Here is a 23,606-nt window from a genome sequence, read left to right as displayed (position 1 = left end):
AGAGGGACTGGATGAATTACAGTGCATCCGTACAATGGAAAACCATGCAGCAGTGAAAAAGACTGGAAAGATCTCTAAGATACGCTGTTAAGTGAAAAAAAAAAGGGTAAGCTGCAGAAGAACACAGCTTATAGCATGTTATTTGTGAAAAATAAAAAGGGGGGCAAAAATGAAAATCCATACTTGCTATTTGCTTCTATTTGCATTAAGTTTTGAAGGATGTAAAAGAAACTAAAAAATTAATAACTTGGGGTTGTGGGCCCTAAGCAGATGGTGACAGGGCTGGGGGCAAGACTTTTCACAGTACCCTTTCATACTTTTTATTTTGCCATATGAATGTATCACCTTTTTGAAAAAATGAAAATATTTTCCAAGTGGTAAGTTCCAATCACCACAGTAATTTATAACACTGGAAAAGTTTTTAAAAATGAAAGGGCTACAGCTGGCAGTGTGTAAGAGCTGTCACCCAGCTCTTCACTTGAAGAGTCCTTGACGAGAAACACGCACCAACGAACTGACTCCAAAGTGATCTGCTCATCTGTGTTCAGGGCAACAGTACTTATGTTAATGAAAAACTGCAAATGATGCAAATGTTCCACAGGGACATGGATAGGTATTTGCCCCCTCAGATGAATTACACTGGATCACAGGCAATTTATACCTCCACTGTTTCAACATACAGCAACCTGTAAGTGAAAATGCTGTAACATTTCATGTGCACGTTAATGAAGTTCAGACAAGAATCCAGCAGGATAGACAATTTGATATTCAGGGAGCACTATTTGAATAAAGTTGCTTAAGAACTTCTTTTTTAAATTATGAAATTGAGGAAAGAAAAGATCTATTCGATACAGGAGCAAAAATACACTTTTTTAAAAATGCCAAGAAAAAATGCCAAGACCTGAGCTGAGTATGAGAATGACAGAAAAGACTGACACGAGAGGCAGGCAGCGCTCAAGAACATTGGACCAAAGGCCCAGGTGTGAATGCAACACGTTTGTCAAGGGCGAAACCAAACAGACCCAGGAAGAAGGAGAAACCCCAGGAGACTGGTTCAGTGGTCTGAGCAACCCTAGAAGATGTATCCCACGAAATGGAACCGGATGAGACCAGGCGCTAAAAACTGGCAGAAAATAAATAAGCTAAGAGCAGCAGCAGCTCTTTCAAGCCAAACACTAGCAACAGTGATATATATTCTAGTGTCAAGAGAAAGCTTACATCTTCAGAAAGGGGTAAAAAGTAGATCTCTGCTTCACCTCACTGAGCAGTTTTTCCGAAGTATGACTCACTGGAGAGACATGAAGCCAATTTCTACCCGTCTCCTCGCCTCCCTGCCAGTGGTGTGCTGGCCACACCTTCCCCGACACAGGCTGGCCACTCCGATCTTCCCAGTGATGTGGACACCTCGACTAGGGGCCCACCCAACACCTCAACCTGAAGCGACTTCCTTTCCTCGTTAGACACACTTTTACAGAGCGCCTCTCCAGTGCCTGACTGCTGGGAGAAGCCAGCAGAGGCCCAAGACGGTGCCACCCAAAGGCTCAGGAACAGCAAGTTACTCCGGAACAGCAAGTTACTCATGGAACAGCCATGAGCCATGGCTGCTGAGCCTGCGCGTCCAGAGCCTGTGCTCCGCAGCAGGAGAGGCCACAACAGTGAGAGGCCCGCGTACCGCAAAAAAACAAAAACAAACAAAAAAAAACTGACCACCAAACTGAGTTTCTGTCACAAGATTTAAGGCTGCATTAGTTACGGGAACATGGAAAGTAAGCAACTGAATAAATGGGGCTACTATGAGCGCTAGGAAAAAACAAACAGCAACAAAAACCGCAGAGGATCTACCCAAGAGAAAAGAAAACATATGTCCACAGAAAAACCTGTACCCGAATGCTCACAGCAGCTTCATTTATAATAGCCAAAAAGTGGAAACAACCTAAATGTCCAACAACTGATGGATGGATAAACAAAACATGGTGCATCCATATAAGGGAACACCGTGCTGCAACACGGATGAACCTCAACGTTATGCTAAGTGAAGAAAGCCACATATTGTATGACTGCATTTATATGAAATGTCCAGAATAGGCAAATCCATGAGGACAGAAAGTAAATTAGCTCACCGAAAAGTTGCTTCAACCTTCTCCACAGAGAACAGCTGCCTCTACTTGTCCACCACCCGCTCACTCCTGACTTCGTTCTGGTTTACCTGGCCTTGGACCACCTCATCTGACTGCTGTGTCAAAGGTGGATCTCCTAATTGCCAAATCCCATGAGTCCTTTCATGGCCTTGTCATCCTTGCTGTCTTCTGCAGCACTATCTCCATCATCCACTAACTGCTCCTCAAAAAGCTCACTTCCCCTTAGGTTATTATGTTTCCCTCACCTGATTTGACCTCCGGTTCCATCTTCTCCTCTCACCTCTATACTCAACTCATCAATATGGGTGGGTGACTAGTCCTCAATCTCCATCCCCAGTTTTAACCTTCTCCTATCTGCCTCCCATTTCCTACTAGCACCTCAATTTCAGTCCATTTAAGACAAATTTTCATCACCTCCCCAAACCAGCTCTTCCTGCTAGCTTCTGAGCCCTCCCAATACCCAGGATCAAAGCCTTAATGGGATCTTAGGATTCCACCTCTGCTCTGCCTTCAGGGCCAAGTTTCACTGAGGCCATGTCCTGTCACATCCAGCACCTTGCACAATGGCCACTTCTTATCCCCATCCCATCACCCTCTTAGGATCATCACCTCACATCCACACGGCTGCCTCCTAGAGGCTGGCATGTGCTCTCGAGGTGACACATACCCTCTCTCCCCCACTACCCACAGCATCTCTTCTTCCTCACCCAACCAGCTCCTAGGAGCATCTGGGCTGGCCAGCTCTGACCTAACCCAACACCAAGGGCTGAGTCTAGTATAACTTAGAATCCTGCCTAGCTCAAGGTCCCTGGATTCATTCAGGCACCCCACAAATATTTAATTCTAGGTGAAAGAAACAAAATGCAAGGCCCTGGCCCTCATGGGGCTGATGTTCTGGAGGGAGATGGATGGGTAAGTTTTCAGGGATATTTGTGCCTGCAGACCACCGGCCTTCAGCCCACCCAACCCTTCTTTCCTCTAAGACCCACGTCCAGGGCCATCTCCTTGGTGTGGTCTTCCTGGTAAGCCAGCCTTTACCAAGCTCTCTCCACGCTTACTTTCACTAACTGCTCTGCATAACTGTGACCTCTTCTATACTCAGCACTACAGTTTTACTATTAATCATCTCAAGCTCCACAAAGCCATAAAACTCTATCTTTCCTATCTTTTCATGTTCCCTACAGCTCTCACTTGAATACTTGTTGACCAGTGAAGACAGGGAGCCATTTTCCCCCAAATCTAATATGGAGCCCTGTGAAGCCATGGAACCACTGCGGTAGTTTCCGCAACATACATATTACTCAGAAATCTATAGGGATAAGGTTAATACTTAACTACCAGGTACTTTAACACATTATAAATTAAGACAAATAAGAATCAGTTTTGGAATGGGAATGCAAAATGCACATGAATTTCTTTGTGTGAGGTTGCTAGTGGGCAGTTTAGGACATGCGCCTTACTGGCTGTGTAACCTTGGGTAAGTTAATGAACTGCCTTGAGCCTCAGTTTCAGGGTCTATGAAGAGGGAATGAATGTAGTATAACAAGCAGTCTCTACCTGATGGAACTTGTTAAGGGTTGAGGACATTAATGTGCAATGACTGCTTAACACGGTGCCTGGCACATTAAGTACTCAAAACATGTTAGCTGCCCTTAAGTTCCAAGAACCTCCCTCCCCCATTTGTCAACACATTTCTGTATTTCTGAGCATTCAGTGGAAAAGTCTGTAGTTAGACTTGGGGCGTCATTTAAGGGTCCTACCACACTGCCTGTATGACCAAAATCAGAAAGTAAAGTCAGGCCAAGGGGTGAAATATTACAGAAGCAAAATGGGAAACGGATTCTTTTCAATTAGCTGTTGCCACTATCTCTTCCCCTGGAAGAGAATCTTCTGCTGCCTCGGTTTCCTCATCTGTATAATGAGATTGTAGTCATCATACCTGCCTGCAAGGCTGTAGTGAGATCTTGGACATGAAAGCACTTTGTAAACTCAAGAGCACAATGCACCTGAGTTACTGATTAAGAGTATGGGTTCTGGACAATCTAAAATGAGTGACCTTAAACAAGTTAACATCTTCTGGCCTCACTCTCCTGTAAAATGGGAGCAAAAAGAGTTATCTATCTTAAGGGACTGTAGTAAGGAATAAGTGAAACAATGTAAGCGTTTGGGGCCTAGAATATCAGAAGAGCCCACCTATTCAGAGTTATTATTATGATGACTAACCTATTCACTGGACTCCTCGCCCCCAAGGAGCAGGTGAAAGCTTGATGGAGCAGCGACACCAACACTGGCCCAGGAACTGTGCTCCGTAACCAGCTGGGTGACCTTGGGCAAGTCGCTGACCCTCTCCAAACTTTGGGTTCCGTGATCACAAAATGATCCCTGTGCTCCTACCAGCTCTTCCTCTCCGCTGTTAAGGTCGCCGGAACAAAGGCCACCCGCTCCCCAGCCTGTCCCCGAGGGGCCACAGCTCAAAATTCCTGCTGCTCAACTCCCTTTGCAGCGCGACAGCAGGAGCGCCCGGGTCTCTATCCCGGAGAGATGCGTCCACACTCAGCCGCCACCGCTCGCTTCATCAGCAACTTGCTTCTGCAGCCGCTCGCTGCCCAAAGTTTTCCCAGGCGCCAGGAGACTCGGCCCTGTTTCAACCCCGGGAAGACCAGGGTTGAGGGCGCAGAGCCTGGGGTCCCGGCCCGGGGAACCCCAAAGCCGCCCACGCGGCCGGGAGTGGAGTGACAGGTGCGACGCGGAGCCACTGGGCGGGCAAGCGTGACCTCGCACCGCGCGTGTAGGAGCGCGAAGGAGGCAGCGGCCGCGCGCTCTCCTCTGGCTGCTCCCGCCAGGCCCCCGCGACGCCCCCGGCTCCGCGTTCCCGACCCCACGACCCTCGCTGCGCTTCCGGACACGAGGCGCCCCGAAGCAGATCCCGCGGCCTGCCCGAGCGGAACGGCCGGGCGGGGCTCAAACCCACAGCGCCCGGAAGGGTTGGGGACAGCCGGGTCGACCGCGCCTGCAGGGTCTTCCCGCGCGAGACGGGGCTGCCGGGGGGTGGGCGCACGCGCACCCGCGCGCGCCGCCGTAACCCCTTCCTCCCCGAGCGCCCCCGCACTCCCACCCACCACTCACCGTCGATGTCCCCTAGGGTCAGCTCGTCGCCCAGCTCCGTGAGCGTCTCCATGGTCTCCAGACCGCCCAGCTCTCCGCTCCCGTCCATCGCCCGGCTCGGTGCAGAGGAACCCCTGCCGTCCCGCTCAGGGAGACGCGGGGGCGGTGCCGCCGTCACCGCCCATGACACCCAACAGCCCCCGCCGGGTACCGCCTCACCGGCCGGTGCCAGCCGCCGCCATGTTTGCGCCGCGCGGGCGGGGCGGGGCGGCATTGCCCCGCCCCAACCCGCGCCCTCTGTGGCCCCGCCCCCAGGCCGCGCGCGCCCCCTTGTTTGTTGTCAATGGGACCAGGCTTGTCCTGGCCAATCGGCGCGCGAAGCGGCGCGTGGGGTGATGGCGCGTCAACGATCAGCAGCTCAGATTTGCATATCGAGGCCCCTCCCCTGGCGGCCTCTTAGCGAATGCGAAGAGAAGCCTCCAGGTCCTCAGCCCAACCTCCTTCCCGTAGTTTAAAGGAACCGCTCCCTTTTCTGTTGGTTCGGCTCCACAAGCTACTCCATCCACCCGCTGGGGAATGAAGGGTTAACACCGTCCACCCCGCCCCCGCCCGCTAGGCGCCCCCAGAGTAAGCCTTGAGCACATTACGTCATCGTCCCAGCTGTCTCTCCCCCACCCTAGCCCCGGTCCCCCCAGCCCGCTTGGGTGGCGGGTAGAATCAAAACTGGACCCCAGCACTGGGGCCCGGAGGAGTATGGAGATCGTTCACGTCGCGTTTCTCCCAAGCCCCTTACGGGCGGCTACCGAGGCTCGCAAACTGCCCAAGTACGGAGCGTATTTTACAAACTCTGCGCCCTTGCACCTGCCGCGACCACGCGCTTACTCCAGCTGCCTCACCCCGGGTACCTGAGAATCTCCTGCAGTCCTTTAAAACAACGCCAGTGCCCGGAACCACCACAGGCATTCTGAGGTGGGTTCCGAGCACATCTTGACAAAGTTCCGCAGGGATTTTGAGGCGCAACCCACCCACGGATTCCCACTCCTTCAGCCACCGCACTTCCAGTGTTGCAGTAGGTCACGATGTAAACAACTGTGCAGGTTTCTAGGAATTTATACTAAGGAATAAACGTATGAGTGCTCAGCGAAGTGTGCCCTCAGAGGAGCTCATCAGAGTCCGCTGTAACTGGGAAAAACCGGGAAGCCCAATAAGGACCTGATGAATATACCTGTTGACAAAGACTTCCGCGATATATTGTTAAAAGGGAACACTATGTTTCCTGCTAGTCTGTGAGAGGTAGCAGTTGCTTTGCGGTCAAGACTTAAGAGTTCAAAGGCTGGGTGGAGGCAGCCATGTGGATTCACTTACAAACCGTGTGACTTTGGGCTGGTTAAATAACTTTTTTTTTTTCCTCAGTTTTTTTAGCTCTAAAACGGGGGGAACAGTGCTCCCTTGTAGTGGTGAAGATTAAGTGAGATCATCTGTACACTCATTTGACAATATTTATTGAACATTTCTGTGGCAGGCAGAGAGACAGTTCCTGCCCTCTGAGAGCTTCCAGTCTGATGAAGAAAACAGGCACTGATATTTAAGACAAAACCTAAAATTATGAGGAGAGAACTGCATCTGACATAGCTAGGGGAACACACAACACACACAAAGGCCCTGAGGCAGAAGGAGCTGATGCAAGCCAGCACTTGGAATAAGTCCTGACACACACTGCCCATACAAGGTAGCTATTGTAACTGAAAAGTTACACATGATCTGTGTATCACATGAAGGACAAAAAGGATAGAAGGCCCAAGAGCTGAGTGTCAGTGATGGTTATGGGAATGGTGGGATTTAGGGTGAATTTTACTTTTTCTTGGTATTTCAGTATTACTTAAATTACTTTTTATAATTAACATATATAACATAATAAATAAAGTACCTTATTTGGGGGGAAAAAAGACAAGAAAGTCCTTTTCATTGTTTACATGCAGGAGGGCTGGTATAGATTATATTAGTCTCACCCTGAAACAGAAAACCAAACCCTGCTGCCCTGCTCTGGACCAGGCACTGAGCTGAACAGTGCCACCTGCAACTCCACCATTCAGTGGCTCTCACAGGGCTCCCCACAGTGGGGGGTGACTGTCTGCTGGCATACCATATGACTCACTTTCACTTTGGTCCAATGCCTTCCCGTCCCAGAGCCTCAGTAACCCTCTGCAGAGGGCTACCTGAGTACCAGGAGGTCAGGTAAATGGGCACAGTGCCTCCCACTCTGCAGCTGTTCCCATAGCTCCCAGCTGGAGCTGCCCAGGGAAGAGAGCAGAGTGGTTCTGTTTGTACCTTTGAAGGTGTCAGATGGGAAAACTTGGGCCCACTGGAGGGTGGAGAGGAAGGGATCAACCAAGATGGTGAGAAGTGAAGGTATAGAAGGTATAGAAGGAAGAACCCAGGAGGATAAAGATGCTAAATGGGACAGAGGTGAACACAAGTTAAGACTGGTCTCCTCTCTTTGGCTGTGCATATAGTGGGTGCTCAGCAAATCTACGGGATGACCAAAGAACCATCAGAGAAGGGCTCTTGTCACTGAGAAGCCAGGCCCCAACCTCAGAGAGGCAGTTTAGGGCTGGCCAGACAGTTCAGACATTATCAAATTCATTACACCAATGAAGCCACAGTACAGGGAAGGGGTGGGCCAGGGTCACTCCGCAAGTCTGATGGGCTAAGACCCTGGGTCTCCCTTGGGCACTGTTAGTGGTAGAGGGTTGGGGATAGTTGTGTGTCTCTCCCCTGGCTTGGCAAAGTCAAAGAGACAGAGCTAGAATTCCCCCCAGAGCCCCTCCCTTCTCTGCCTGGAAGGGATATGACAAGGGCGGCAGCCCACTCAGGGCCTAACTCCCTCTGCAGCTTCCCTGCTCCATGGCCCTGGTCTTTTCTTACACACCTCCTGACACAGGGAGCTTGCTATCTGATCAATCCAGCTTGGAGTAGCCCTACCATTACAAAGCACAGCCTCCTGCAGAGCTGCAGCCTGTCCCCCAAGAGACCCCACCCACAGGCTATGGTCTCCCTGCGCTGCCAGAGAGGACAAGTTGATTCTTCCCCGAGCCTGCTCAATGACTTCCCTGGATATCTGAGGACAGAGATCATGCTGCTCCAAGGCTGTCTTGGGCTAAACACCCTCCCAGGATACTTCTGGTCCTTTCTCAACACTGATCCCTTGTCCATGACAGTGCTGAGAAGGGAACTGGAGGTCAAAGCCAAGCCCCTGCTTTGCTGCCCCGCCAGGGCTTGAGGCTCCTCTGAGGAGGAGGAATATCCTCTAAGGTGGTCTCTACATCTGAGGGCCCCCTATCCCCCGACCCAGGCCCCTCTCACCTGCCCCATGGAGAGGCTCCCTGGGGCCCAAACCAACCTGCTAGCCCAGAGCATTTGCTGGCTTTTATTGTCTCTGCAGGGGACAACTGTGCCAGGCAACTCAGTGACACAGTGGGGCCAGCAGCAGGCACGACACCTTCACACATGGCTCAGAGCCTAGCTCTGCTGCCTCGCCAGGAAGGGCAGCAGCCAGCCGGCCAGCGGTCCTAACCCAGCGGAAAAGTCCAGCCCAGGATCCCTCCTGCTCCCCCCAGCGTCTCTACAGGGTTAGGTCTGCAGCACCCTCTGAAGGCTCCCTTGGCACCCCTCCAGGAAGGTCCCTGGGGAGAAATGCAGCCCTCTGCGGCCCAGTCCCTTCAGCTGGGGCTCAGAGCCGGCTCCAGGGGGCTGAGCAAACTCGGCCTCCCCTCTCACAGGGCCAGCTCTCACCACCAGTCATACCGCTGCATTCTCCTCTTCCTCCCGACTGGCTTCCTCCTGGCCCCTTGAGCCCTGGGCTGCTCCAGGGCTATAACTCGGACTGGGATCTTGAGATCCGAGGGCCTTTTCGGATCTCTTTCCGCTTCTCCTCTTTCTTCCGGCGTTTCTCCTCTCCTCTCAGGGCCTTCTGGAAAGGGTCAGTGCTGGTGCTGAACTGAGGGGAAGAGCAGAGTGGTCTGATTAAGTCTGCTGGCGGCAAAGAGTTCCCTCTGAGCTAGGCTGCTGCGGGGACAGGAAGGTCACTCAGACACAGGCCCTGCCCTCGGGCAGCCCACAGACATGGAGATAGTTAAATGGGCTTGGGGAAACTGCTGAGCGGGTCTTGGAAGATAAGCAGGAGGTTGCCAAGCAAACAGGACGAGGGAAGAGGACATTCCAGGCAGAGGGACAGGTGCTGAACCTACATGGCGCATCTGAGAAACAACAGAAAGACTCCACTCAGGGTGAAGGGGCTGAGTGCCAAAGACCACCACAGACCCCCAGAACCCCGAGGAGGAGATGGCAGCCGGCAAGAGTAAGACAACAGGGGTCCTGCCACTTGCAACGTCTAGGCAAGGGAGTGTACTTCCCGCAGGTGGGCCAGAGGTCAAACCGGCAGAGCCTGAAAGAGGTGGAAAGACGACAACAGTGGTGCCCAGACTCGTGGCTTCCACAGTGGATGCACGGTGGTACCCAGTGAGGAGATGGGAACACAGGGCGAGCTGGGCAGGAGGAGGATGAGGACTTCAGCCGGGGTCATCCCCAGGCCCTCTGCTCTTCTTCCCCCACTCTCCAGACCGGCTCATCTGACCACAGGGCTTCCGTTCCACCTCTATGGTCAGTTACCACTCAAATGTGCATCTCCCTATCTAAATGCCTGTCTGACACCTCCACTAATGTGCAAACATGCCCCAAGCCCAGCATGGCTCCATCTCCCCAAAACCCAGTCCCCTTCCAGAGTCTCTGTCCTCATGAACAGCAGTGCCCCACAACCCAGTCGAGGCAAGCAGGGCAGAGACCAAGCATTGCCCCCACCCCCACCCCTACCCCTCACAGTCCCTTGCCAAGGCCTGGCCTATTTTACCCCCTAAGTCTCAAACCCATCTACTTCTCTCTGTCTCGCCTATCCTACTGCTACCCCCATCACCTCCCCCACCGCCCTCCTGATAAATCTGGGCATCTCCCAGGGTCTCTCCACACCCTCTTTGGCCCCTCTTAAGCCATTCTCCTCACTGCAGTTAGCTACTTTCAAAATGTAAGTCTGACTCCTGCTTAAACCCTTCCACGACTCTCCATTACTCTCAGGACAAGGTTCCACACAGCTGCATCTGCAGGTCCACCCTGCCCCCCTCTCCTCCTCCCTCACTTCTGGTCCCTGGGCTCCTTCACTCCCACTTCCAGGCCTCTGCACGTGCTGTGGCTCTTCCCAGCCCCCACCCCCTCTGCCACATTAGCTCCAGCTCAGCTGTCACTGTCCTTGGGGACCTGCCCTGGCTCCCGGCTGGGGCTGCCTCCTCTGTTTCCTTCTCAGTGCTTCTCCCCTGCCACCACCTGCCTCTGTGACCACCTGCTTCGTGCCTGTTGCCCCCACTGGACCACACTCTCCACGAGGACAGGCGGATTGTGTCGGATACTGCTCACTGAGCCACAAGCCCCCAGTGCAGGGCCTGCCAGGCTTATAGATGGCACTTAGCATGTATTTTTTAAATGAATGAATGAATCAAGTTAGAATATGAGATACGATAGTACCCAAAACTCAGGTAACCTTGTTGTGAGATACACCCATTTTATTTGTTCATACGATAAATCTGATAAATGTCTGATCAAGGTAGATGTTAAAAACAAATTAGGAGCTCCACCTTGTGGAGTAATCCACCTACCATGTTAGACTGAACCACAAGTCTGGAAGATGGGGTGAAGTCAGAGAAGTGCAGCCCAGAGAGGGTAAGTGATCTGCTCAAGTCACACAGCTAGTCCCAACTGGGGCTAGCCCCCAGGCCTCCCACTTCCCTGACCAGTGCTTTCCTTATCACACTCTGCCTCCTATCCCTACAAGTTACTTCTGATCCTCTTGGGAGGAAGGAGGAGCTGGGAGACCCCTCAAGCCACAGAGGACTCCACACTCTTGGCTCTGGCTTGGGGAAGGACAAGTCAAGAGATCCTGGCCCCACCAGCCCCAGCTAGGTGGGTCAGAAGAGAAACAATGCCTATCCCTTTCTTGGATCTCCTCCCCGCTAGATCTGGCTAATGCCTACTTTAAATTCTGATGCTAACCTCGAGTGGACCCTTCGTGCTGCCTGACAATCCAGAATGTTTCCCTGGTCTACTCACTCTCCTGCTCTCCTAGACACACCTTCTCCTAGAACCTCCATCACTCCTCCCCTCCTCACTCGCAGCCCATGACCTTGCTTCCTGTTCCAAAGAGAATGGAAACACTCAGAAGACAGCTTCCTCAAGCTCCCACCACCATACCCACCAACCCACTTGCTGCTGTGCCCACACTGCTCTTCCAGGCTAGGCCACGCCTCCCCCCGGGCACCAGCTCTCCTCTCCCGGCTTCCTTCCTCAGGGATGAGGCTCCAGCAACTCTCCTACCCCTGCACCATCGGTTCTTCCTCCCTAATAGGTTGGGGGGCCCCATCAACATGCAAACGTGCTGTAGTCTCTCCCATCACACTAAACTTTCCCCTGGAACCCACACCCTCCTCCAGCTAGTCTCCCGTTGATCTGCTCCCCTTGAAAACAAAACCTTTATCATAAGCGACAAGGATATACTGTACAACATCGGGAATTATAGCCATCATCTTGTAATAACTTTTAATGGAGTATAGTCTGTAAAAATACGGAATCACAGGCTTCCCTGGTGGCGCAGTGGTTAAGAATCCACCTGCCAATGCAGGGGACGCAGATTCGAGCTCTGGTCCGGGAAGATCCCACATGCCGTGGAACAACTAAGCCCGTGAGCCCCAACTACTGAGCCTGTGCTCTAGAGCCCGCAAGCCACAACTACTGAAGCCCGCATGCCTAGAGCCCGTGCTCCGCAACAAGAGAAGCCACCACCGTGAGAAGCCTGCGCACCGCAACCAAGCGTAGCCCCTGCTCGCCACAACTAGAGAAAGCCTGCATGCAGCAACAAAGACCCAACACAACCAAAAATAAAAATAAATTAATTAAAAGAAAAACCTGAGTCACTATGCTGTACACCTGAAACATAAAAAAAAAAGAAAAACTCTTCAAAAGTGTCACCCATACTTGATGGGATGCGTCCGCTTCCTTTCCTCTCATTTTCTCCAAACTCAGTCTTTTGTCCCCACCACTCAACCAAAACAGCTTTTACTGAGATCTCTGATGGTATGTCTCCATGCTGCTAAATCCAGTGGCTGATTCTCAGCCTCATCTTCCTTGACCCTCCAGCAGCATCTGACAGGAAGATCACTTCCTCCTTCTTGTCACTTTCCTCACACGGCCTCTGGGAAATCATTCCCTCTTGGGTTTGCTACACTAGCACTGACTGATCCGTCTTGGGGTGCTCTGCGAGTTCCTCCTCATTCTCCCGTCTCTAAGTGCAGGCACATCTCAGGCCTCAGGCCTCAGACCACTGCTATACCTGCCCTGCCCCCCTGCTACTCTCACATTTGCAGCTCTAGCTTTAAGCTCTCCCCTGAAACCCAGTCATATACCCAGTCGCCTCCTTGACGTCTTCATTCAGATGCCCATCAGGTCCAGAAACGAGGCCTTGATCCCCGATCCAGCCCTCGACCTTGTCCCACCAGTCTGCCCATTTTAGAAATGGCAGTCCCATTCTTCCACACACTCAGGTAAAAAATCATCGAGTCATCCTTAATGCAGCTCTTTCACTCCAGATCTGCTTCCTTAGTGAATTTTATTGGCTCTGCCTTCAAAACAACCAAAATCTGACCATTCCTCGCCAGCACCATTGTTGTCACCCTGGTTCAAGCCACCATTAATTCCCAAATAGACAAGCACAGCATCCTCCTTACCAGTATCCGTCTCCTCCCCGGTCCCCCTCACTATTCTCCACACAGCAGCCAGGCTGATCCTTTAAAAGGATAAGTCGGAGACCCTCACCCTGCTCCTATGTGTCTTGGAGCCAAAGCCCTTGAGAAGACATGCAAGGGTCCTGTGCTCTGGCCTACAACTCTGACCTCACCCCCTCTCACACTCCCCACCCTTCCAAATATGCTTCCAATTCAGGGCCTTTGCACTTGCTGCTCCTTCAGCCTGGAATGTTCTTCCCCAGAGACAGAGCTGCCTCCCTTGCTGTTTCACGTCTTTGCAGTAAGAACCTTCTGTGTCCAAGTCATGTGAAATAGCAACTGTATTCCCACGTTACCCCTGGAATTCCTTAACCACGTTCCTCTGTTTTTCTCCGTAGCCCTTATCACCACCTATCATATATTTTTTATTGACTGTCTATCTCCTACAACTAGAATGCCATTCCCAGCAGGGCAGAGCTAGAACGCTTCTCTAGTGGCTGGGATTCAGTAGATACTCACTAAACGTTGAACAAATGCATGTGCTATGCCTCTGAGCCTTTGTGCAAGCTGGTCCCTCTGCCTGGGAAGGTCTTCCCTGAGCTGGTCAATCCCGCACTTCTTACTTATCCCAGAGTCTCCATCCCCTACTTCCATAGGCTCCCTCGCGTGGGTCCTCCCCTCTTGCACTGGTACAGAGATCATGCTAGATTGGGACTATGTTTCTCTGCTACCTTCCCCAACAGACGGTGAGCATCTTCAGAGCAGGGAGAGGGCCAGCTCCCTCTGGACTGGGACAGTGGCCAGCACGAAGCCTGATACAAGTTGGCTCTAGTGATGGGTATGTAGTAGGAGGGGACTCCCGGAACACCCACTGGTATGGAGAGAATGCCCAAGGTGAGCGGAGCAAACCTGGACTGTTGCTGCTGGACAGGTCCACACGGGATACCAAAAAGTTGAGTAAAATCTTGGGACCGTCCCCAGCCAATACAAGGAAGTATGTTGCTTCTGAGGTATGCCCAAGCAGAGCACATTATGATGAAGCTAAATTACATCTACCCTGGAGCCCATTCTCTCAGTGCCCCATGCTCTCACCCTCCTCGTGTGTGAGAGGCATTCACGATCTGCAGGGCAAGAAGAGCCAGTGACACAGCAAAAAAAGCATCTCCACGGGAGCCCCCTCATTGGGAAAGGCAATCTGCCATGGCCTTGAGCATCCCTGCATGTTCTTGCCACGTAACCAAGAACCCAGTCCTGACTGTTCTTACCCAGGCCATTTATCAGGGTTGTGAGTGCAGCAAGCAACGTTGAAGGATGTGTCATCTTGGTTTTACATGAAGGGGAGGCAGCCACGCTAGTGTGGAAAACCATATTCCCCACTCCGTCACCTGAAGCAAAGCCACTAGTTCAACAGGGCCCTCGAGTCAGAGGTTCCTCTGAATAGTCAGGCCTGTCCTCTGATTGTTCACCTAAATGAAGAGCTAATGGTGCTGTGCAGAAGAGTTAACATAGCTGGCCTCACTGCTATCTTTTAGAAGGCTTGCTTCCAAGGTTGGTCCTTGGCTGGTGTCTGGGAACTTGGTTTCTGGGAGGGATTCCCATCACCCTAACTGATAAGAGTGGCTCACTGCACCTAAACTGTGCAAAAATGTGGTTTATGCTAAACACCCACTTTCCTTCTGGAGTCTGGAATTTGGTATGTGCTAGGCAGAGGGTGCCTACATGACCAGTTCCCAGACTCTGGGCACTGAGTCTTTAACAGGCTCTCCTGATAGACAACTTTTCACACGTATTTTTATAACCTGTTGCTGGGGGAATAAATTGTGTCCTGTGTGACTTCACTGGGAGAGACTCGTGGAAGCTTGTATCTGGTTTCCCTTAGACTTCACCCAAGAAGCATTTTCCCTTTGCTGATTCTACTGTGGATCCTTTCACTGTAATAAATCATAGCCTCGAGTACAAGTACACACTGAGTCCTGTGAGTCCTCCTAGCGAATCATCAACCTTGGGGCAGCTTTGGGAACCCTCGGCACAGGTGACCACGGGCAGCAGCAGCCATCTAGCCCCAGGGATGACACTGGAAGACCAACTGCCATAAAGACTAGTAAGACAACAATCTGAATTAAAAGCCGTCACTCTTGCCTAGACAATATTCCTAATGACCAGGCATGCTGTATTCTTACTGATTGTTGTCAGTGTCCTAGCCATCTGGTCTGCCAGATGAGCAGGCTACAAACTGGCAGATCAAAGATGGCCATCCCTCCTGGGGGCCATGAACTGTGGAAACAATCTGTGGTTGACAATGGGGCAGTCTGGGCCACTCGCTTAGATGCTCATAGCCAATTCTCTGATGAGACCAACCAGAATCAAAAGGCTGATCAAGCCTACACAGCCCAGTTGACTGGCACTGCCACCTACATGCATCATTGTACTAAGTGTGGCAATACACTCACCACCATGGACTGACACAAAGCAGAGGACTCCGTATTTCTGGTTCAGCTACCTAGAGTCCCTGGTTGGAACAGTATGGCCCAAGATCGTTAGAATAATAACCACTTGAGGGACTTTCCCTGGCGGTCCAGTGGTTAAGACTCCACGCTTCCACTGCAGGGGGCACGGGTTCGATCCCTGGTTGGAGAACTAAGATCCTGAATGCTGCGTGGCACGGCCAAAAAAAAAAAAGAATAATGACCACTTGGTTGAGTACGCTCCTTGCCAAGTCTCCCTGTAGTGGCCCATGTGGGCCAAGATGGGAGATATGCGTCTGTAGAAATCTTGCAAAAATGCTCTTGTCCCACTCACATATGACCCTTCTGAATAAAAAGTCTAGGTGAAAGTAGGGAATAATTGGAGAAAAGTGAAATTATAGGTCCTGGGATGTGACATGTTGATTTTGTACCAATAATCTGGGGAGGGAGTGCCTTAGATCCCAGGAGGTGTGTGGAACAATTAATCCTGTTTTTCCTTTAGATCCAGCACTGCCGCCTGGCAAAACAATCCTAGGGTCCACCCAAGCCAAGCGGCAGCTGCAGTTGAGAGTCAGACCAGCTGTCCAGTGTGTCATTCTCAACCACGTGATGGGAAAATTCACACAGACGCAGTCAGTCCTGAACTATTCTGCTGTGCCTGATACCATCAAAGGCAGCTCCCAAAGTAACCCTGTGTAGACACACAGACCAGAACAACCTTGTTTCAATCTGACATACAAATCCATCTGCTTCTCCTGATCCCTGAGTGACCCTGGTTATGCCATGTAGGGCAACTGAGGCTGCAACTCAGCAGCAACACTGCCTCCAGAGCTCAGCCAAACAATGCAATGGTGACCCAAATCAAGTGGTAACATGTAGGAGACAGTGGGCCACAGAATGCCTCTCCACTGGGGATGAGCGTTGCTTTGGGTCTATCTCTTGGCCCCTATAATCACTGGCAATGGCATCAAAGATCAGCAGCTCAGTCTAAACCCTTGTATGGGTGGTAACAGATGATGGATTGGTCTTAGGTGGCATGCTGATTTTCGAATGTAAGACCTACTGCCCCCGCCCCCCCCCAGGACTTATCAGAGCTGGCTAAGTCCAGGACCCTGGGGCATATGGTTGAGATCAACACTGCGCGTGGCCTCATCCTGCTGCTTAGAGTCCTACTGACAGGAGTCTGAGACAAGCTGAACAAACGTGGTCCTAGTCTCTACTGATCAGATTAATCATGGAATAGGACATTCATGTAGAAATGTGAGTTAAGCCAAGACACGTAGGGCTGATGGATGGACCGTGGGGAGGTGATCTCCATCGCCCTGCACATTCTTGCTGGTACACCAGACCACTCTGTACCTGGGCCATTTCTCAGGTTGTGTTTGCAGAAAGCAACCATGAAGGATGAGGTGATGTCTGCCTGCAAAGACTTGGTTTGCTTCTGTTCATTATAAAGGTGGTGAATTTCCCAAGCTTGGTGCTTCTAGACTTGATGCAAACCCACTGCATGGGTGGCATTTGCCTGGGCCCCTCGTGTCACCCTCCTGGGACTTGGGGAATACGGGAAAGCCACATGACCAGGCCAACAGCAACTGCTTTTGCTGCAATAAACTCTGATGTCTCTAACCTGTCAGCATCCATGAAACAGCAGCAAAATCCTAAACCTTCAGAGGTCCCTCCCTACACCTGAGGAGAGCTTGTGATTTGAGGAGTACAGTGCTCTGGCCCTTCCTCCCTGCCGCTCAGGCCCTGCCCTGCCACCTCTGATCTCTTCCTCCCCTCTACTGTGTGTCCGTATCTGTCGTGCTTCCCCTGCAGCCTCCAGCTCTCAGAGCCCACCTCAGCCCCTAGGAGGAGAACATGTGCAGGAATGTGGGACAGAAGCCTGGCTGGGTGCTCAGAGGCTCAAGGGCAGAGAAGCATGGCCTGACCTCCCATGGCTTCCCTGACATTCGCCTGAGGGACACAGTGCCTACCGTACACTGGGATGGATGTGTTCATAGCCTCTGACTGGCCCTCACAGCTGAGGTCCACACCGCATGGACAGACAGGGAGCTGAGGCTAAGACAGGGCCAGCAGCTTGCCCGAAGGTACCAGTGAGCGAGTGATACTCAGGCCCAGACCCAGGCACTTCTGGCTCCAAGTCCAAAGCCCTCACACTCCACTCTAGGTGCCCCAGCCCCTGCAGGCCCTGGCCTCCCAGGGCTCAGCAGAGGCCAAGCAGACATGGCCACAGGTCCCAGCAGCTCACCTCTGTGTGGTCTACTTTAAATGGGTTCTGGAAGTCAGAGTCTTTCTCGCTGATTCCCAGCTCCTGGGCCATCTGCGGATGAGGAAAAGCTAGTCATCCTCTGCCTTCTCCTGCCTCCTGCTCACCCAAGGGCCACCCCCTTCGAGGCCTGAACAAATGTGGGCCAGGTGGTGACCCCTAGGGACCCAGGTCAGCATAGAACCCCATGAAAGGGCACCTCAAGGTGGCCCAAGGCTTATCACAGAAAACGCAACCAAAGGCTGACATTCAGGCCTCACTAAAGGCAGATGCGTGGCTCACAGCATACCACCAGACAGAGGGCTCCCGGACCTCCTCCACCCCAGTCCTTACCAGGCGGAGGATGGGCGAGTGGGGGCCCTGGTCAAAGACGCCCGACTGGTTGCAGAAGCTGATGCCCCAGCGGATGAGGAGGTTCCAGTTGGAGTTGTGGTCAAAGCAGTGGTGCACGATCCTTGGGAAGCGCAGCACCACATCACCGAAGAAGGCCGTGTTCTCCACCACTTGGGAGAAAGCTGGTGAGAGGACCCTGATGAGTGGCCAGGGGAGATGCCCTTCTACAGCCCTCCTGGCCAGCCCTACGCACCCTCCAGAGAACAGAGGCAAGCCCACTAATCAGAGAAGGGGAACAGTGCCTGAGGCCCACAGGCTGCTGACCACATGTACAGTGCATGCTAAGGGCTTTATGTCTACCAGGTCACTGAATCATCAAAACCACATTTAGAGGGAGATGTGTCTACTATTCCCATTTCTCACATGGGAAACTGAAGCTGACGGCTCGTGAGTAGCAAACCTGGGCTGCAAACCCAGGGCTGACTCCAAAGGACATGCTCTTTCCCCTGTATCTCACAGCTCAGAAAACTCGTTTGCCATGGGGACCAGAGAGGTGCGTGTCATTTTGCACATGGAGGCATATGCATCCCATGAGGCTTTGCTGGGCCTAACTTCCCCAACTTGGTATCCTAATGTCCAGAGCTGGGCCCTTTTGTTAACACAACTACAGTGTCTGTGAGGGGTCAGTTCTGTTAGGATGGCCAGGGAACACATCAGGGTTTGTTTTCTTTTTAGCGTATGCCCAATTTTATTTTAAATGCTTAAGTTCTTATTTTGAAATAATTTTAGACTTACATAATACACCACAAAATTCCTTCACTGGGCTTCCTCTCATGTTATCATCTTATATAACCATTGCACAACTATCTAAACCAGGAAATTAACATTGATACAATACTATTAATCAACCCACAGACCTAATTTGAATTTGGTCAGTTTTCCCACCAATATCCTTCCTCTAGTCAACAAATCAGTTTAGACTCAGTTTAGTGTCCATTACGGTGGCAGGTCCCCGAACCCAGGCTAGCATGAAGAATAGTAACTATACACCCAGCCCTGGTGGCAGCCCCTGTTTGAGTGACCCCTATAGATAAGGCCCAGGCAGCGCTCACCAGCACTAGCCAGGCCACACAGAGATAAGCAGACTCCTACAAAGATATGCCAGGTTGGGTCTGAGACAAGTGGGGCAGGGACCCCTGGGCTTCAGAACAATCTTGAACCGCAAAGAACTCAGGAGTTCGCTTGGTTTACAGGTAAGAGCCAGGCAAACCGCCTGTCCTCTTTCATGTGGAAACTGGAGGGAATAGTGCCTTCCTCAGTTATCGTGGAGATTAGAGACATTTGTAACATGCCCAACATTCAATACGTAAAAGCTCCTTCCGTCCTGTCTCAGACAGTGCGACCTAACAAACTCTACTGTTAGAATGTAACCAGTTAATGGGGAGAAATTACCACTGAAAAGAAATTCTTGGAAAAGGAGATGAAGGGATTCAAAATATTCTTTTATTTACCTATGTTGGTCTCACCTTGTCTCAAAAAGGATTTAAGGGGGTTGAAGCTTTTAGAACAGTAGTAAAGAGTGAAGGTAACTGCTCCCATGGGCCAGTCACTTCAACAGGCCTCAGTTCTTTCTCCTATAAATGGGAACAACCCTTGCCATCTCTACCAGGAGGGTCAGGGTGGTGAAGGCAAGGATTTCTGGAGGGGAAGTGGGCAAAGGCTCCTCCCTAGTTCCCCCGTCTCAAACACCTAACCACACGACAGAATATATGTGTCAGGGACACAGAAACTGGCTCTGAAACGAGCCGAGAAACACTCGGAGAATCATATACTAAGTGCCCAACTACCCAAAGAGACTCCTTGGAAGGTGCCACAAGAGGGTACTTCCAGAGAGAGAAAAGAGTGACAAGAACAAGAGGGAAGGAGCAGCTAGAGAAGATCAAGGATGGAGCAGGGAGGAGGAGAGGGAGAGATTGGGAAGACCATACCATCCTTCAGTTTCTCGTCCTGGGGGAAGGGCCCATCTGGGAGCACATCTGCAGCAATGAGCACTGTCCGGGAGTCCTCCAGCACCTGAGGGAACCCCACCTGGGCTGAGTGGCTTTGAAAAGGTCTTCCCAGACCGGCCCCAGCCCCATTTACTTCAACCCTACTTCAAATCTTCTGTGAGGGGCTTCCCTGGTGGCGCAGTGGTTAAGAACCTGCCTGCCAACGCAGTGGACACGGGTTCGAGCCCTGGTCCGGGAAGATCCCACATGCCGCGGAGCAACTAAGCCCGTGCGCCACAACTACTAAGCCTGCGCTCTAGAGCCCACGAGCCACAACTACTGAGCCCACGTGCCACAACTACTGAAGACTGTGCTCTAGAGCCCGTGCTCTGCAACAAGAGAAGCCACCGCAATGAGAAGCCTGTGCACTGCAATGAAGAGCAGCCCCTGCTCGCTGCAACTAGAGAAAGACCGCGCATAGCAACGAAGACCCAACACACTCCAAAATAAATAAATAAATAATAAAATAAATTAATTATATATATAAAAAAAATCTTCTGTGCATGCGCTTCCCCCTCATTGAACACCATCCCCTTGGGGAACTCCTACGCATCCATCAGTGCCCAGATCAAAGACCAGGCCTGCCATGAGCTGCCCCCTGCCTGCATGCACCTTAAAGAGCCCCTTGAGCATGACATCAAGGATCTTGTACTGCTGGTGGACATCATTCAGCTGTGCTAGGTTTTTCAGCGCCAACAGCTGCTCCCGCCGCTTCACCTCAAACATCTTCTTGTCTGAGCAGCATTAAGTTAAGGAACTGGCACCAGTTCTCCTGCCTGGATAATCCAGTGGTCCCGATCGAGAGGGCCCACCCTGGCCAGCAAGTCTCTGCCAGGCGCATAGATGTGCATGCCTGGGACTCCCCAGGGAACGAATACACTCTCTGAGAAGCATATGAATCCTGCAACATATCATTCATCCACTTCACAGAAGATTCCACACCCGACAACCTGAATACAACCCTCAGGACCTGGCTCCTGCCCTCCCCTCCCCGTGGTCTTTCCCCAGTCTCCCACAGCCACTCACTGCTCCCAGAACCTCTACCCCTCTGCTCACACTGTATACTCTGCCTGGGGTGCCCCCCACCCTTCTCTATGAGTTTCTATTCTTTCAAAACCCAGCCCTTGGGTAGGCAGCCCAGTATACCAGGGCTTGGTCTCCAGCCAGGGTCTCACCCAAAAAGAATGAGGCACATGTACAATCCTCAAGAGTCCTCATGGCTCTGAGATATATGCCTTGCCTTCTCAATTTAACATATGGGGAAACTGAGGTTCAGAACAGAACTGACTTGATCAAGGTCTGGTTAGAGCACCTTACTTTTTCTCCCCTGTTCCTATTAGGGGGTTCTGCTCCATCCCTGGAATCTCCCAAGGGGTTGTGGGTATAGAGAAACTTCATTTATAGACCCCTCAAAAACACCTCCAATCCCAAAGGATACAGATCTCCAGGCTCGGGTCCAGGGAGGTCCTCAGGGTGTCTGTGACTCCTGTCCCAGACAGTAGCAGGGCAGAGAGGAAGGCCAGGAACTGAAGAAGGTCCATATCCAAGACTCTGGAGCTAGGGGAGTAACCCAGAGACAGAAGGTGAGACCCAGAGCTTGGTGTTATATGAAACAGAAAGTGAGTTGAACAGCAACTTCCTCTGATAATGACACAGCCTCCAAATACCAAGAACCCAGCTTTGGGAAGCCCTGGAGCCCCAGTTCCTAGCCCAGGGCCAGTGACCAACAGACACAAAATAAAGACATGGGATGATAGGAGGGAGGAAGAAAGATAAAGTCAGCAAGGCAGGGATACTTAGAGAACAGGGATCAACGCCTGGAACCCTGCACTGGAGCTCTGGCTCTGCCTGACTTCGGGACCTCGGGCAAATTGCTCAGCCTCTCTGAGCTTCATCTTCCTCACTGCAAAATGCGGATAAGGAAGTCATCTCCCTGTTGCAGAGACAGAAGGCTGGGTGAGGCACTGTGCCTGAGGAAGGAGGGCCTGGTCAATATCATTGCCTCTCAATTCCCCATCCTGGCCTCTCAGGAGGCCCAGGCAGTCAGAGATGTGAAACTTCTGGGGCTTCCCACCTTTCCTGACTTCTGTCATCAGAAAGGAAGAAGGGGTGCAGGCTGGGAAGGGAGGCAAGACAGTCTTGGGATAAGACGGCTGTTATTCTCTTAGGAACCACAGGCACCACAAGCAACACCTGTTCCTATCTAGGCCACATTCCCCAATTACCTACTGAGTACCTGTCACGTTCCAAGCACTGTTCTAGAGCCGGGAATACGGCAGTGACAAACAAAATTCCCTGCACACTGGTACTTTCATCCCTAGTAGGGTTAAGAGAAACCAATGAAGTTGTAAAACAAGCACAGAAAGATAAGAGGGAGTCAGCAAAGTGCAATCTTAAATACAGTAGTCAGAGGCAGCCTCTACTCAGATGATAGCTGCCCAATTTTACCAACGTGGAGACCAAAGCACAGAAAAAGGAGGAGACTGCCCAAAGTCACTCATGGGTTCTCAGGCTAAACCAAGAGTCTTAATGAGCACTGGCTATCTCAGAGCTGGCCACTGTTGTATTAGGACACCTAGGTGTGTCCCAGAGATGCTCAGTTATTGACAGTGAGACCCCACACAGATCAACCAGAGAACCGCCCCCACCCCACGCTGATGAGACAACTGAAGCCTAGAGAATGGGAAGAAACAGTTCAAGCTCACCCAGAACCCTTACCTTCCACCGTCACGCTCCAGACTCAAGGGAACCAAACACTGGTTAAGGCAGAACTTGGGGTCAGGGGAAATCAGACAGCCGGTAATGACTGAAGCAGGAAGAAGTGGGAAAAGAAAGCCGAAAAAGCGGACTGCGTGGGGCAGATCCTGCTGTCTCTACTGTTACTCCCACTTCTCCGCCTCTCAATCCCGCTCCCTGCCCCATGAGTCCCCAGAGCTCTTCCCGGCTGGGCGTACGACTCCGAGGCCATTCTGCAGAGGTGGCTTGGTGGTGGATCCTGAGCCGGCAACCCGGGCTCGGAGACCAGGGTCGCTGCCCCTAGCCGTTAGAGCTCCGGGAAGAGAAAGTCTTTCTAATGAGAAGAGGTGTCCGGGTCCGCGAATCCCAACCCCCACCCTGTGCAGCCAGTTCTGGGCCCTCGGTCCCTCCCCCGCCCCCCCCCCAACGGGAGCCTGCCCGCCCGTCGCCCCTGCCCCCACCTACCAGGCCGGGCGGGTGAGTGAGCGGGCGGACAGGAGTCAGCGTGCACCTCGCCTCGAGGGTCCGCAGACGACCGGCAGAGGCGCAGAACCTCACAGTGTCCCAGAGAAGCCTCGCAGGAACTGCCAAGCGCCGCCCCCGCCCAAAGATCGCGGGCCGCGACTGCCGCTCCTTGACCTAACTTCCGGCCCCGCCCAGTAGGCGCCAGCGCTAGCCCTGCCCGAGGTCCA

The 23,606-nt window shown here is 52.1% G+C and overlaps 2 protein-coding genes across 5 annotated transcripts in view; both read right to left on the bottom strand.

Moving 5' to 3' along the window:
- The window catches only part of SREBF2 (sterol regulatory element binding transcription factor 2), a 74,149-nt gene extending 53,342 nt beyond the window's left edge, over positions 1-20,807 (bottom strand). The window contains exon 1 of one of the 4 annotated variants that reach the window (XM_029205674.1): positions 20,791-20,807. Coding sequence is in view for 1 of the 4 variants with exons in the window: in XM_029205669.1 (XP_029061502.1) it covers positions 5,265-5,352 (88 nt within the window). In the remaining 3 variants the exon portion in view is untranslated. Of the gene's footprint in view, positions 1-4,361; positions 5,230-5,264; positions 5,494-20,790 lie in introns of those variants that run through there. The other 3 variants (XM_029205669.1, XM_029205670.1, XM_029205673.1) reach the window with 3 other exon arrangements.
- Positions 6,054-23,526, bottom strand: CCDC134 (coiled-coil domain containing 134). The gene is made up of 7 exons (XM_029205675.1): positions 23,380-23,526; positions 21,617-21,735; positions 20,791-20,912; positions 20,119-20,203; positions 18,131-18,312; positions 17,780-17,851; positions 6,054-9,240 (listed from the first exon to the last, which is right to left on the bottom strand). The coding sequence occupies exons 2-7, from the start codon at positions 21,717-21,719 to the stop codon at positions 9,115-9,117; spliced, it is 690 nt and encodes a 229-aa protein (XP_029061508.1). The 5' UTR covers positions 21,720-21,735; positions 23,380-23,526; the 3' UTR covers positions 6,054-9,114.
- Between the last annotated feature and the right edge of the window lie 80 nt (positions 23,527-23,606).

The sequence above is a fragment of the Monodon monoceros genome, unplaced genomic scaffold (genome assembly GCF_005190385.1).
Source record: "Monodon monoceros isolate NGI ecotype Baffin Bay Population unplaced genomic scaffold, NGI_Narwhal_1 Super_Scaffold_6, whole genome shotgun sequence".
Taxonomy (NCBI): domain Eukaryota; kingdom Metazoa; phylum Chordata; class Mammalia; order Artiodactyla; family Monodontidae; genus Monodon; species Monodon monoceros.
Note: the sequence above shows the minus strand (reverse complement) of the source record. Positions and strands in the feature narration are given on the sequence as shown.

Coding starts and splice junctions, on each gene's coding strand:
- CCDC134 (XM_029205675.1), bottom strand. CDS start 21,719: ATGGACCTTCTTCAGTTCCTGGCCTTCCTCTCTGCCCTGCTACTGTCT. Junction 17,852..18,130: donor ACTCGCCCATCCTCCGCCTG/GTAAGGACTGGG, acceptor CCTCATCCGCAG/ATGGCCCAGGAGCTGGGAAT. Junction 9,241..17,779: donor TTAAAGTAGACCACACAGAG/GTGAGCTGCTGG, acceptor TCTTCCCCTCAG/TTCAGCACCAGCACTGACCC.